This window comes from Pogoniulus pusillus, chromosome 5, assembly GCF_015220805.1.
Source record: "Pogoniulus pusillus isolate bPogPus1 chromosome 5, bPogPus1.pri, whole genome shotgun sequence".
In the NCBI taxonomy this organism is placed as follows: domain Eukaryota; kingdom Metazoa; phylum Chordata; class Aves; order Piciformes; family Lybiidae; genus Pogoniulus; species Pogoniulus pusillus.
The window spans coordinates 39,319,575-39,333,816 of record NC_087268.1 but is presented as its reverse complement, the minus strand read 5'-3'; the positions used below and the strand labels follow the sequence as shown (position 1 = coordinate 39,333,816).

The 14,242-nt window shown below is 45.1% G+C and overlaps 1 protein-coding gene across 7 annotated transcripts in view; it reads left to right on the top strand.

The window, feature by feature from the left end:
• Window positions 1-14,242, top strand: part of CLYBL (citramalyl-CoA lyase) — a 229,700-nt gene that overhangs the window by 109,824 nt on the left and 105,634 nt on the right. For all 7 annotated transcript variants that reach the window (XR_010302386.1, XR_010302387.1, XR_010302388.1 and 4 more), the window contains exon 2: window positions 10,367-10,556. Coding sequence is in view for 4 of the 7 variants with exons in the window: in XM_064143835.1 (XP_063999905.1) it covers window positions 10,367-10,556 (190 nt within the window). In the remaining 3 variants the exon portion in view is untranslated. The remainder of the gene's footprint in view (window positions 1-10,366; window positions 10,557-14,242) is intronic.

Here is a 14,242-nt window from a genome sequence, read left to right as displayed (position 1 = left end):
TCTATCAAAATAACAGGAGTCAGGCTAATCAGGATAGTGTTTCCTACCACAGTAGATAATTGCTCATATGCATAGCACCCTCAGCCTTCCCACTGTTTAAAAAAGGTCTATAGGCAAATTGATTTCCTAATAAATCCATTTCATTGTCTACACTTCACTTTATTGCAGATCATAAAATATGACTATGCAAGGAAAATGCACAGTGAGAACAGATGATTTTTAAAGAATGTATGTCAAAATACATTTATAGGCTGGATGTTAGGAGGAAGTTCTTCACAGAGAGAGTGATTTGCCATTGGAATGGGCTGCCCAGGGAGGTGGTGGAGGCACCATCCCTGGAGGTGTTCAAGCAAAGCCTGGATGAGGCACTTAGTGCCATGGTCTAGTTGACTGGCTAGGGCTGGGTGCTAGGTTGGACTGGATGATCTTGGAGGTCTCTTCCAACCTGGTTGCTTCTATGATTCTATGAAAATAATAGCATATAAAAGGATTTACTGCTGTCACACCTGGACATACTTGTTGAAATCTCTTACTTTACATTTCTGGAGGTTTGTTGCTTAGTTGGTCCACCAACACCAGTTCCTCCTGGATGGGTTGTTGTTTTTTCTTCTGGCCATACCTCTTGAAAAAAATGTTGCTTCTTCAACTGCTAAAATGCTCCATGAGATTAATAATTTGACACATTGACAGTCTATTTATAATCTGTGTGCTGAGAAACCTGTGTTTTGGGCCATTGTGGCTACAAAGTTGATGAGCTGAGGCAAGATACCAGTAGCCACCACGTAGTAGTATTTCTACCATTAAACCTATTAAGCAACCATATTTTAATGGATTTGATCTACCACTTCTTCAGAGCCAGGTGGTCTTCTTGGAGAGCTTTCTCATCTAAATGAATCTGGTCTGCAGGTAGCAGTGTTATTACCAACATGACACATGCACTGTCGTGTGCAATGCATAGAGGAGAGCTGCTTTTGTGGGACCTAGAGCAAGGAGAGGGAAACTGGCTGGACAAGCAGAGCATGATTCGATGACAGCCCAGAAGAAATCCTGGGAAACATATGACAGGAGATAGATCTCATCTCAGCATGGTCCGAGATTGTGGTGTTAGCCATGTCTATCCCGTTTTTGTCGAGTTGGAGGGTTGGTGAGAGGCAGTCGTTAAGAGTGCTTCAGGGCGTGCTTGGCTCTAGGCTGGAGTTAACTATTAATGGGCTGAGCTCTTTCACTCTTTTGTGTCTTTGGTAACTACAGAGTTGAAACCATCGGAGAAAGAGAATAGAAACTAATCACTTTTGTCCCTTCATATATGTTTAGTAAAGGATTGCAGACTTCTGTATTGACCTCTGTGTCACACTGAAAAAAGACCCTCCTCTTTCCATTTGAGATAAACCACTCTTCCACCTCCTTCTTGCTCTCCCAAAGTGTACTCCTGCGAGAAAATGGGATTAAGTGGATTTAGCTAGCGGCCACTTGAGATGCCAGTAGTTGTGTTACCATCCCCACTTCAACGTGAAGCAGAGGACATGAAGTGGTTTGTGGAATAGGGACAAAGAGGGCACTTAGGATCCTGAGACTCAGTGAATCTCAGTGGCTTGTCTCTGGGTTGTCAAGCCATCCATGATCTAAGTCTTGAAGCTGCTGCAGTTAGAGATTAAGAAGATTTATTAACAAGGGTAGCATGGGCACTTGTAATGAAATAGTGTGTTTAATAGTTTCTGTTCAGCAGCAGAGCTACCCCATTTCTCAGGCTGAATCGTGCATTATCAGGCAAAGATAAATTGGGCAGTGAGTTTTTGTGACCTTATGAAGTGGGTCCACCCAGGACATGCAGAGGCACAGCAGAGGGGGCAGTAGAATAGCTGTCCTTTTCAATTGAGTTTACTGAGATAAAGTGTGATAAAACCTTTCTTTGTAGTTTTAACCCAGAATTCATACTCAGGTCTTAGGGTGAGCACTCTAGGGGAAGAAAGTGTTCTTCAATGGGGTTATCTTTAAAAGGCAAGTTGTCATAGTGGTCTGCCAGCAACACACTACATGGGCTCTGATTTAGATTGACTGAACCAATTTCCAAGCATTTGAGAGAGTTGGTCACATTCACTTGGAAGAAAACACATGAGCACTTGTAGCCATGTGTCATCCAAATGCAGCAACTTGGGAAGCATTATTCTGAGGGGCAGAAGACATGGGTCTCTGACATGATGCGGTAATGACATGTTCAGCATGGTGCTGGAAAGGCTTTGCGTTATTCTAAGTGCTGAGTAATATGCATGCTAATGCACAATGGTCTTATATGGTGGGATTATTTTGTGGTGTAAGTGACTTGTGCTTTGAGCATCCAGGCAAATTGTATTATTTTGTCCTCATTTGTGATGTAACAGAAGAGGCCTGGGTGTACGGCGTGAAATGGGGAGGAACAGGAGCAGGCAGTTTTATTTCCCTGTGCTTGTAATGATGGGGCAAAGCAAGCTGCCTACTGCACTCGAAGGCACCCTCCCTTGGCAGCTCCACTGCCTCAAAGTGCGCCAACCTTGCTTGTGCCTGGGACGAGTTAACTGGTCACTCATTGGGAATACCAGCACAGGGTGCAGACTGCTGCCAACCTGATGCCTACAGGCCATTACAGGTGCCACCCACTCCTGCCATGTGGCACCACAGGCTCATTCCTGCACTGAATGTGTGGTGCACAAAGGATTTATACATTTTGAAAGGCACCATAGCCAAAAACCTGCTGGTGATGTTTATGAGCTCTGTCGATAGAAGTCTGTGCTCTGGATCTGAAAGTCTGAGGGCTTCCAAGAGAGCATGTTGAGATTAGTGAGGTTCCACGCTGCATGGGGCTTTCATTCCCCTTTTCCTCATTTCCCCTCCATCCATTCTGCTTATTTAAAATTTGCATGCAAATCCATTTGTTGATACAATGCTAAGGTTGCAAAATCAACTTCACAAACCCATGTTTGTTTTAACCAACACCCCTACTTCATTCACAGCATGCCACCCAGTTCCTGGAGCAAATGTGGCAGATAGCAGCCTCCTCTCTAAAGCAGTCCTGATCCATTCCCAGCACAGCCTCCACCCTGTGGAGCAGTCACACAACAGAGGAAAAAAAAGCAACTACTGCTGCCTTTCTGTATTTAATATTTGGCATAGAGCACAGAATGGGCAGCATAATTAAGGCTGTATGGATAACCTCAGCCCTGGCAGTTCTTCAGGTCTGGGTGTTTAAGCTTGCAAATTCTTGTGCTAGTTTGAAGCAAGCTGGAATGTTTTGGTAACAGAACTAGATAACAGGCAGTGAAATGAAAAACAATTGTGTCTACTTCTCTCACAGTCACGCTGAGAACTCTGGGAAGAAGAAGAAAACATTCTCCATTTTGTTTCTCACTCTTGCTTTGGCCTTAGACCTGGTCACATCTCATTAACCCTGCTCCTACTAACCTTGCTCCCTAACCTCTTGGCTGCACCTCTTTTCTTCCTGAGAACTGGGGTAAGGTTGAGAGGGCCAGGGGGAGGTGTTGGGGTGGTTTGAGAGCCCCTCCTGGGGACTCAGGTTTCTGGGAGGGGAGTTGTGCTTTCATATTGTTTATCCTTTGTATATTTCTGTATATAACTGTATATAACTGTATATATTGTAAATAGCTGCTTGTAAATTCTGCTAGCTGTAAATAAATTGCTTCATCTATATTCCCAGAGGTCCGTCTGAGTTAGCTGGGGCAAATTCAAAAGTGTGGGGGGGCGGGGTAACCCCCAAACCATCACATTTTTAATTGGCTTTTCCCAACGTGAGGCTAGATATTTCAGTGAGTGGAAATCAGCTCTGGGAATTAAGATGAAGCTAATCAAGCAGCTATTGTACTTGGTGGGGATTGCTGTGTGGCCTGTTTTCTGGTTTTTTGTGTACAACTGGATCAAAGATCAAATTGGTTATTTCTTACTTCATGTAGTTTTTAAGAAGGCTAAAGTTAAGCTTTCAAACATGTTCTGGAGCTGGGGTGATTTTATTCTTGGTTATGCTGGTTTTAGTGTCACTGAGAATATTACTAGTGATATTACAAGAGTTTTTGTCAATAATGTTACAATCAATCGAGAGTCTGCTTTATCTACTGCTCTCATGAGGGTCATCCAGCCCCAAACTGAAATGCCAAATCCATGCAAGGATTTCTACTCGAAACAGAGCATGGCAGGGATGCTGGGCATTATACTGGCTCTTGTAGTTTTAAATTTCATATTAATTTTGGCATTATGTGTGAAAAATTCAAAACCAGCTTCTGCAAGAGCTAGGAAAATTTCTGTGTCTCAGAAGCAGTCTCTTTCACAGCAAAACAAGGGAACACAGTTGTCGGCTTCCCCCTTGCCAGCCTCTGCCCCTCCTTCTCCAAGTGCTGGGAACACAGCCAGTGTTCCTGCCAATAACGTAAACAATGATAAGGATAACCAAAACAAGCCACAGAGTTTAGCAGGAGCCTCAGGAGCACAGGCAGGTACCCAAAATCAGAATGTTCCTAGCAACAATCAAAACAAGTCAGGGTTGGCAGGCATCCCAGGAGGACAGGCAAATAATCCCACTAATGATAATAACGCTAATGCTGGTAACGCTAGCCCAGTCAGTCCAAATCATAATGACACCAGCTCAGCCAATTCGAAACCCCAGCCAGCAGACCAGAATAAAAATCCTCCTGTTAAAAGCAAGGCAGATTTGAACTCACAAGCTCCAAGTCAGACCTCCAATAATTCAAATGCTCCAGGTCAGACCCCTAAGGATTCAAACCCTCCAAGTCAGACTCCTAAAAATTCAAATCCTCCAGCAGACACATCCAAGTCTGTTGCTGCTCAGGCCCTTCTGGCACCTGCTAAGGCAAAAGCTAAGACAAAGAGTGGTTCGCAGGAGGATGTAAGAGATGGGACCTCTGGTGATCAGCAGCAAGAGGAGGAAGAGGAGGCAGTTAGTCTGCGAGACCTTGTAGATGTGCTGAGACAACAATACTCAAGTGAGAGGAGCGCTGTGAGGTTAGCTGCCAAGAGAGAGGATGGTTCCAATGAGTTTAGGAATGCTATGAGGAAGATTGTGTTAGGCCAGGCACCACCAGAACAACAGGAAGAAGAGGAGGAAGATGACATTCAAGGCTCCAAGGATCCACTCAGAGAGGTCAGGGAAGTTAGGAAGGAATACACAAGGGAATCAGGTGAGCCAATCCTAAGCTGGCTAGTGAGATGCCGTGGCATTGGTGCAAATGCTCTGCAGGTAGGAGACAAGTCTGCCAAGCAGCTGGGACCACTCACTAAGGAGAGTGGAGTAGACAAACACCTAGCAAGTCCTCTTGGTAGGGTTAGCTTGTGGACACGCCTCCTGTTGGCTGTGGCTATGAGATATCCTTCCCGAGATGATTTGCCATGGGCTGCCAAGAAGTGGAACACCGTTGAGCAGGGAATTAAGCTTCTGAAGGAGTTTGCTGTGAAGGAAGTGCTTTATGGAGATCATGGCACTCATGAGCCTGACGATATTCCTTTGGGAACAGGTCTCATGAAGAAGCTGATTAAGCTTGCTCCTTCATCCTATGCTAACATCTTGGCCAGTAAGTTTCTATCAAGGAGTGATAATGGAAGATCTTTCACTGTTGGTGAATTCACTGACCAGCTCAGGCAGATAGAGGATAGCTTGTCACATTCTGGTTTAGTCTCTGCCATACAAACTATGACCACAGAGATTAAGAATACCATGAAAGAACTGAAGGAGGACCTTACAACCTCAATTTCCAATCTGGTAAAGGATACCATTCCTGCATCATCTGAATGGGTGCATGTTTCTGCAGTCAGGAACAGACGCCCACCTCCTGTAAGGCAATTCCAGCCCAGGAGGAGACAAATTCCACCCAGACATCAGCAATCACGTGCGTCACTGTGGATACTTCTGCGTGACACATACGGTGAGAACATGAACAAATGGGATGGTAAACCTACTTCAGCTCTTTCAAAGAGGGTCAGGGATCTGCAGAGTGGCAGAAACAGAGGCAATAATGCCAGAAAAGTAGCTGTCACTTCTTCAGCTCCCGAGAGCAACTGCAATTGTTCCAACAGTTGCAGTTCCTCTCGCAACAACACCAATCACTGTGTACACCCTACATGCCATGTTCAGCATTAGGGGTGCCCTGCCTCCAGCCAGGAGGAGGAAAGGGATAGTGGAGAGAATCGAATCTATTGGAATGTATTCATTAGGTGGCCTGGCAGTTCAAGAGTTCAGAAATACAGGGCTTTAGTTGACACAGGTGCTCAGTGTACTTTATTGCCATCAAATTGCAAAGGGACAGAGTCCATTTCTATCTTTGGAATCACTGGTGGATCTCAAGAGTTAACTAAGGTACAGGCTGAGATCAGTTTAACTGGTAAAGAGTGGAAGACATATACCATTGTAACTGGTCCTGATGCGCCTTGCATTTTGGGAATTGACTTTTTGAGACAAGGTTGTTTCAAAGATCCTAAGGGTCACAAATGGGCTTTTGGAATAGCATCTGTAGAGACTGAGGATGATAAATTGAAATTGTCTGTTAGACCTGAACTTTCTGATGAATCTGCAGTTGTGGGACATCATGACATAGAGGACCTGGAAGTGCCAATTGCAACTCAAACTGTTCATCATAGGCAGTACAGAACTAACCGTGACTCTTTGTTGCCCATTCATCAGCTGATTCGTCAATTGGAGGATCAGGCTGTCATCGAGAAAGCTCATTCACCTTTCAACAGTCCCATCTGGCCTGTGCGTAAACCTACGGGCGACTGGAGACTCACAGTTGACTTTCGTGCCCTCAACGAGGTGACGCCACCCATGAGTGCAGCTGTGCCGGACATGCTGGAACTCCAGTACGAGCTGGAATCGAAGGAGGCTAAATGGTATGCAACCATAGACATTGCTAATGCTTTCTTCTCTATTCCCATAGCAAAGGAGTGCAGGCCTCAGTTTGCATTCACCTGGAGAGGAATCCAGTACCAGTTCAATCGTTTGCCTCAGGGGTGGAAACACAGCTCAACCATCTGTCATTCAGTCATCCACAATGCACTGGAGAAAGGTAAAGCTCCAGAGCACATCCAGTACATCGACGACATCATTGTGTGGGGCCAAACTGCTGAGGAAGTCTTCGAGAAAGGTAACAAAATCATTGACATTCTGTTGCAAGCAGGTTTTGCCATTAAGAGAGACAAGGTCAAAGGACCTGCCAGAGAAATTCAGTTTCTGGGAGTGCGGTGGCAGGATGGTCGCCGTTACATTCCTCAGGATGTGATTAACAAAGTCTCTACCATGGCAGTTCCCACCAGTAAGAAGGACACACTTTCTTTTCTTGGTGTGGTGGGATTTTGGAGACTACACATTCCTGGTTTCAGTCAGATTGTCAAACCTCTGCATGATGTGACTCGTAAGAGAAACAATTTTGAGTGGGGACCTGAACAGCAAGCAGCCTTTGATCAGATCAAACGAGAAGTAGTCCATGCAGTGGGCTTGGGACCTGTGAGATCTGGTCTGGACATTAAAAACATTCTGTACACGGCTGCCAGTGACAATGGTCCAACTTGGAGTCTTTGGCAGAGAGCTCCAAATGAGACACGTGGTCGTCCACTTGGTTTCTGGGGACGTTGTTACAGAGGTTCAGAAACAAATTACACTGCAACAGAGAAAGAGATACTAGCAGCCTATGAGGGAGTGAAAGCAGCTTCTGAAGTAATTGGAACTGAGTCACAGTTACTTTTAGCTCCTAGACTGCCAGTTCTTAACTGGATGTTCAAGGGCAAAGGTTCATCACCGCATCATGCCACAGATGCAACCTGGTCTAAATGGATGGCTTTGATAACCCAGCGAGCACGAATGGGTAATCTTGACCGACCTGGTCTGGTGGAGGTGATCACCAACTGGCCGGAAGGCACAGACTGTTCCAAACCTCCAGAGGAGAAAAGAACTCGTGCTGAGGAAGCTCCTCCCTATGGTGATCTCTCTGATCAGGAAAAGAACTATGCTTTGTTCACAGACGGTTCCTGTCGTCTTGTTGGGAACAAGCGAAGATGGAAGTCAGCGGTTTGGAGTCCAACCAGGAGAGTTACCGAAACGAAAGATGGCGAAGGAGAATCCAGTCAGTTCGCTGAGGTAAAAGCTGTTCAACTTGCTCTTGATGTGGCTGAACGTGAGAATTGGCCTATCCTTTACCTCTACACCGACTCGTGGATGGTAGCCAATGCTCTATGGGGTTGGCTGAAGGACTGGAAGAAGAATGGTTGGCAGAGGAAAGGAAAGCCTATTTGGTGTGCTGATCTATGGCAGGACATTGATGCACGGCTGGAGAAAATTCCAGTGAAGGTGCGGCACGTAGACGCACACATGCCCAAGAGCAGAGCCACTGAGGAACATCAACACAACCAGAAGGCAGATCAAGCTGCTAAGATTGCTCAAGTTGATACCAACTCTGAACTTGACATTGACCTTGATTGGAAACACCGAGGTGAGCTGTTCTTAGCTCGGTGGGCCCATGACTCATCTGGACATCAAGGCAGAGATGGAACATACCGATGGGCTCGTGATAGGTCAATTGACTTGTCTATGGACGCTATCACCCAAGTCATCTATGACTGTGACATTTGTGCTGCTATTAAGCAGGCTAAGCGAATAAAGCCCTTATGGTATGGTGAGAGATGGTCAAAGTACAAGTATGGTGAAGCCTGGCAGATTGACTACATCACTTTACCTCGATCTCGTTCTGGCAAGCAGTATGTGCTAACGATGGTAGAAGCCAGCACTGGATGGTTGGAAACCTATCCAGTTCTACATGCTACTGCACGTAACACCATTGTTGGTTTGGAGAGACAGATCTTGTGGAGACATGGAACTCCAGAGAGAATTGAGTCAGACAATGGTACTCATTTCAAGAACAGTCTTGTAAAAAACTGGGCCAAAGAGCATGGTATTGAATGGATCTATCACATACCCTACTATGCACCAGCTTCAGGGAAGGTTGAGCGCTACAACGGTTTGCTGAAAACCACCCTAAAAGCCATGGGGGGTGGAACTCTGAAAAACTGGGACAAACATTTAGCAGAAGCTACCTGGTTGGTAAATAGTAGAGGTTCAGTAAATAGAGCAGGACCTGCACAATCAGATTTGGTCCAAACAGTAGACGGTGATAAAGTTCCTGTTGTACGTGAAAAGAATCTGTTAGGGAAAACTGTTTGGGTATTTTCTCCTTCGGGCGAAGGGAAACCTGTCCGAGGGGTGGTTTCTGCTGAAGGTCCTGGTCATACCTACTGGGTAATGCAGGAGAATGGTGAAATCCAGTGTATTCCACAGAGAAATTTAACCTTAGCTGAGAGAGTTTAAATTCAGAGTGTATAATGTAAGTTGTTAGGAGTTTTCTGTTCTAGGTAACATCGGCGCCCAACACTGAGAGAGTCTACGATAGAATCTACAGTACGTGAGCACGAACCCAACATCACCTGGGAGTCCCTGTTCTGAGCTTTTGAATCACCTACATCTGATTGAAGTGTGAACTGAACTTGTATATATTGTTTTAGTGTAAATATTGGTTTAGATTAGATTGGATAATTCTCAGCGATACTCTGAGCGAAGTAGACAAGGGGTGGATTGTGCTAGTTTGAAGCAAGCTGGAATGTTTTGGTAACAGAACTAGATAACAGGCAGTGAAATGAAAAACAATTGTGTCTACTTCTCTCACAGTCACGCTGAGAACTCTGGGAAGAAGAAGAAAACATTCTCCATTTTGTTTCTCACTCTTGCTTTGGCCTTAGACCTGGTCACATCTCATTAACCCTGCTCCTACTAACCTTGCTCCCTAACCTCTTGGCTGCACCTCTTTTCTTCCTGAGAACTGGGGTAAGGTTGAGAGGGCCAGGGGGAGGTGTTGGGGTGGTTTGAGAGCCCCTCCTGGGGACTCAGGTTTCTGGGAGGGGAGTTGTGCTTTCATATTGTTTATCCTTTGTATATTTCTGTATATAACTGTATATAACTGTATATATTGTAAATAGCTGCTTGTAAATTCTGCTAGCTGTAAATAAATTGCTTCATCTATATTCCCAGAGGTCCGTCTGAGTTAGCTGGGGCAAATTCAAAAGTGTGGGGGGGCGGGGTAACCCCCAAACCATCACAATTCTGTAGAGCATAGTTGTTTTGGAGTTTTACACTGCAATTAACTGTAATAACTGGAATCTCCCTATCTTGACTCTTTAAGGGAAACCCAAATCAAACCAAAAAACCCACCAAAAATCTCAAAACCAAACCAGCCCCTCTCTAGGTAGGAATGTCTCCCTTTTTAAATACAGTCAAATATTCTTTACAGCATTGTAACCAAGTGTCTCATTTCAACAATATCCTTTACAGGGTGGATTCTCATCTGCCAGCTGGTGTTCCTAAGCTTAGTTATCGCTTCGCATCATCTCACAAGTATGTCCCCAGGCGAGCTGTGCTGTATGTACCTGCAGATGATGAAAAGAAGATACGGAAAATCCCATCACTAAATGTAGATTGTGCAGTGCTGGACTGTGAAGATGGTGTGGCTCTGAACAGAAAGGTAATTAAAAATTATCTGTGTGATATAATCAGTGCCAAATGAAAACCTGTGGAAAAAAACATTGCGTTTGCCCTGGGGAAGTGACAGCCAGAGAGACAAAGTTAAATCTTAAGATACACAAGGTAGCATAACAGTGATGGGCTTTGTGAAGGTATTGGGAAAGTTTGCTTAGCCAGAACTGAAAGACAGCCTGTTTGAGTAAGTTGGGCAGTGTGGTGGTTTGGGCTCTTACCCGCCCCCCACACTTTGTAGTTGCCCCAGCTAACTCAGACAGCCTCTGGGAATATAGATGAAGCAATTTATTTACAGCTAGCAGAATTTACAAGCAGCTATTTACAATATATACAATTATATACAGAAATATACAAAGGATAAACAACACAAAAGCACAACTCCCCTCCCAGAAACCAAGGTCCCCATGAGGGGCTTTCAAACCACCCCAACACCTCCCCCCGGCCCTCTCAACCTTACCCCAGTTCTCAGGAAGAAGAGAGGTGTGGCCAAGAGGTTAGGGAGCAGGGTTAGTAGGAGCAAGGTTAATGAGATGTGACCAGGTCTGAAGGCAAAGGCAGAAGAGAAAACAAAATGGAGAAAAAGTCTTTCTTCTTCCCAGAGCTCTCAGCGAGACTGTGAGAGAAGTTGACATCAATTGTTTTCATTTTACTGCCTGTTATCTGGTTCTTTTACCAAAACATTCTAGCTTGCTTCAAACTAGCATAGGCAGGGAGTTTTAAAGGGATGCAGAGCTGGGTATAAGCTCTCATCACAGAAGAGTGGGAGATGCTGTTATAATTGCTGCACGTTTCTAAGGGAAGAAGAGGAAGTGGTCTGTGAGAAGGGAGGCAGGAAAAGGAAGAGTTAGTTCAGAATCACCAGGTGGAGGATTTGTTGTTGAATCAAAAACATCTTCAGGTGGTGAGAAAAACAGCATGAATGTGGATTTGACACTTGTGGTATTTAGGAATGTTTACTTCCTGGTCTTTTGAGAACAAATGCTGTTAGTTGTGTTCCTGAAGGAAGGAGATATTAGAACTGGAGGGTAGCAGGGCTTGGAGAATGGTTTAGATTCAAAAAGCAGCAAGAATGCAGGGATGAAGAGCAGAGTGGGAGAAAGATGTACAAGTGTCAAGTACTAGGGACAGGTTTTCATTGACCATGAACTGTGAAAGAAGCAAGAGTGCTCTACAATCAGTTTTGCTTGCAAGCATTTTTTTTTTAATACATGAAAATAAGCATTTTAAAATGTTTAACATCTTAGAATCATAGAATCAACCAGGATGGAAAAGACCTCCAAGATCATCCAGTCCAACCTAGCACCCAGCCCTAGCCAGTCAACTAGACCATGGCACTAAGTGCCTCATCCAGGCTTTTCTTGAACACCTCCAGGGACGGTGCCTCCACCACCTCCCTGGGCAGCCCATTCCAATGCCAATCACTCTCTCTGGGAAGAACTTCCTCCTAACATCCAGCCTATACTTTCCCCAGCACAACTTGAGACTGTGTCCCCATGTTCTACTGCTGGTTGCCTGGCAGAAGAGACCAACCCCCACCTGGCTACAACCTCCCTCATTTAGGTTGGAAAAAAACATTACGATCATCAAGTCCAACTACAAACCTCATATTGCCATGTCCACAGACTTAAACAATGTATGTGGAGAACTGGTGTAAATGTTTCCTAGTGAAAGCTATTTCTGAGCAGGAACTGAAATTTACCATCACATCATTCTTGTATTTGTTAGTTTTCATATCCATCTTTACAGTTCTTCAAACTGCAACAAACAGTGTTTAGGGTTTGAGTATGAATGTGTTGTCCAGGAAGTTAGGAAAACAGAGTTGAAAGTTTTCCTATGTAATCTCAAATTGTGCCAGGGGAGTTATAGTCTGAATGTTAGGAGGAAGTTCTTCCCAGAGAGAGTGATTTGCTATGGGAATGGGCTGCCCAGGGAGGTGGTGGAGTCGCTGTCCCTGGAGGTGTTCAAGCAAAGCCTGGATGAGGCACTTAGTGCCATGGTCTAGTTGACTGGATAGGGCTGGGTGCTAGGTTGGACTTGGATGATCTTGGAGGTCTCTTTGTCGTGGAGGGCTTCGTCTGGGTTTTGGGGTCAATGAAATATGAAGCTGAATTTTAAAAGGGTTTAAATAATTTAATATTATATACACAAGGAACCCCCCCCCTTCCCCAAACTTATTTACAGCTACCCTACACAAGTCCTTGGTATGCGGTCGTGAAATAACTTTACAGAATGTCTTATTTACAGCAAATAAAATCAGGAATTTAGCAGAGGGTTTAGAAAGGCTTGGATAGAGAGAGTCTAGTGGCATAAACGTGCCACTGGTAAAGTTTGAAAGTTTATGCTGTCTTAGATTGAGTTTGCTCAGTTACTCACTGGCTGGAGTCAGTTTTGATGGTCCCAAATATCGTGGGTTTGAATAGTTCAGCTCAGGGGTTATTTGGGTGTGATGGTTTGGGCATTAACCCGCCCCTCCACACTTTTGAATTTGCCCCAGCTAACTCAAATGGCCTCTGGGAATATAAATGAAGCTATTTATTTTACAGCAGCAAATATACAGGCAGCTATTTACAATATATACAGTTATATACAGAAATATACAAAGGATAAACAATACAGAAGCACAACTCCCCTCCCAGAAACCTGAGTCCCCAGGAGGGGCTCTCAAACCACCCCAACACCTTCCCCGGCCCCTCTCAACCTTACCCCAGTTCCCAGGAAGAAGAGAGGTGCAGCCAAGAGGTTAAGAAGGAAGGTTAGTGGCAGTGGGGTTAAGGAGATGTGGCTTGGTCTGAAGGCAAAGGCAGAATGAGAGACAAAATGGAGAATGTTATCAAATGTTTACTTCTTCTGCCCAGAGTTCTCAGCGAGACTATGAGAGAAGTAGACACAACCATGTTTACCTTTAATAGCCTATTATCTAGTTCTCCTTACCAAAACATTCTAGCTTGCTTCAAACTAGCACATGGGGCACGCTGTCTGGAGCTTCCATGGGCATGGGCACGCTGGGAACAGCGGCTGGAGCGGCGTCTGGCCGAGAGCGCCTTGGCCAGTTTCCCTGGGCTGGTGCCATGGGCTGGAGTCATGCAGCGGCGGTGGTCCCCAAAAGTGGCTGGAAGCAGCTAGCAGCAGCAGGTGGATGAGGATGGCAGGAGAGGAGCCAGGTGTGAGGTGCAAGAAGCAAGAGAGAGGTAGCAGGGACACTGAATTGTCCCTTTTTATGAGTTTTGACCCCGCGATTGATGGTCCTTGGGCCACACTTCTGTCCAATGGGGGCTTGGAAACAGGCCAAAACATACCAAATAAGGTGAGGTCCGAGGGTCCAGTACCCCCAAATATGGAGAGGGCTCAGGTGGGTTCCCCACCCTAGGCACGTGAGCTTATGCAACGTGTTTACTTCAACCTTTGAGGAGGCAACCCAGACTGGAAGGCACCAAGGCTATTGTGTCCCTTTGTCCCCTTAACTTCTTTACCCCAAGTTTAGGCAGGGTAACACCCTTTGGGGGGTACAACATGTCTGGGCATGAATAGGTTTATAAACAAAGTCATTTGAGGCCTGTGCAACCTTCCACCACACTCTTCCAACGTGGGTGATTTTATGATTCTATTCTATGATTCAAAAACATAGATGAAATTTTATTCTTTTCTATTTCTTGGGAATCAGTGCTTTCCAGA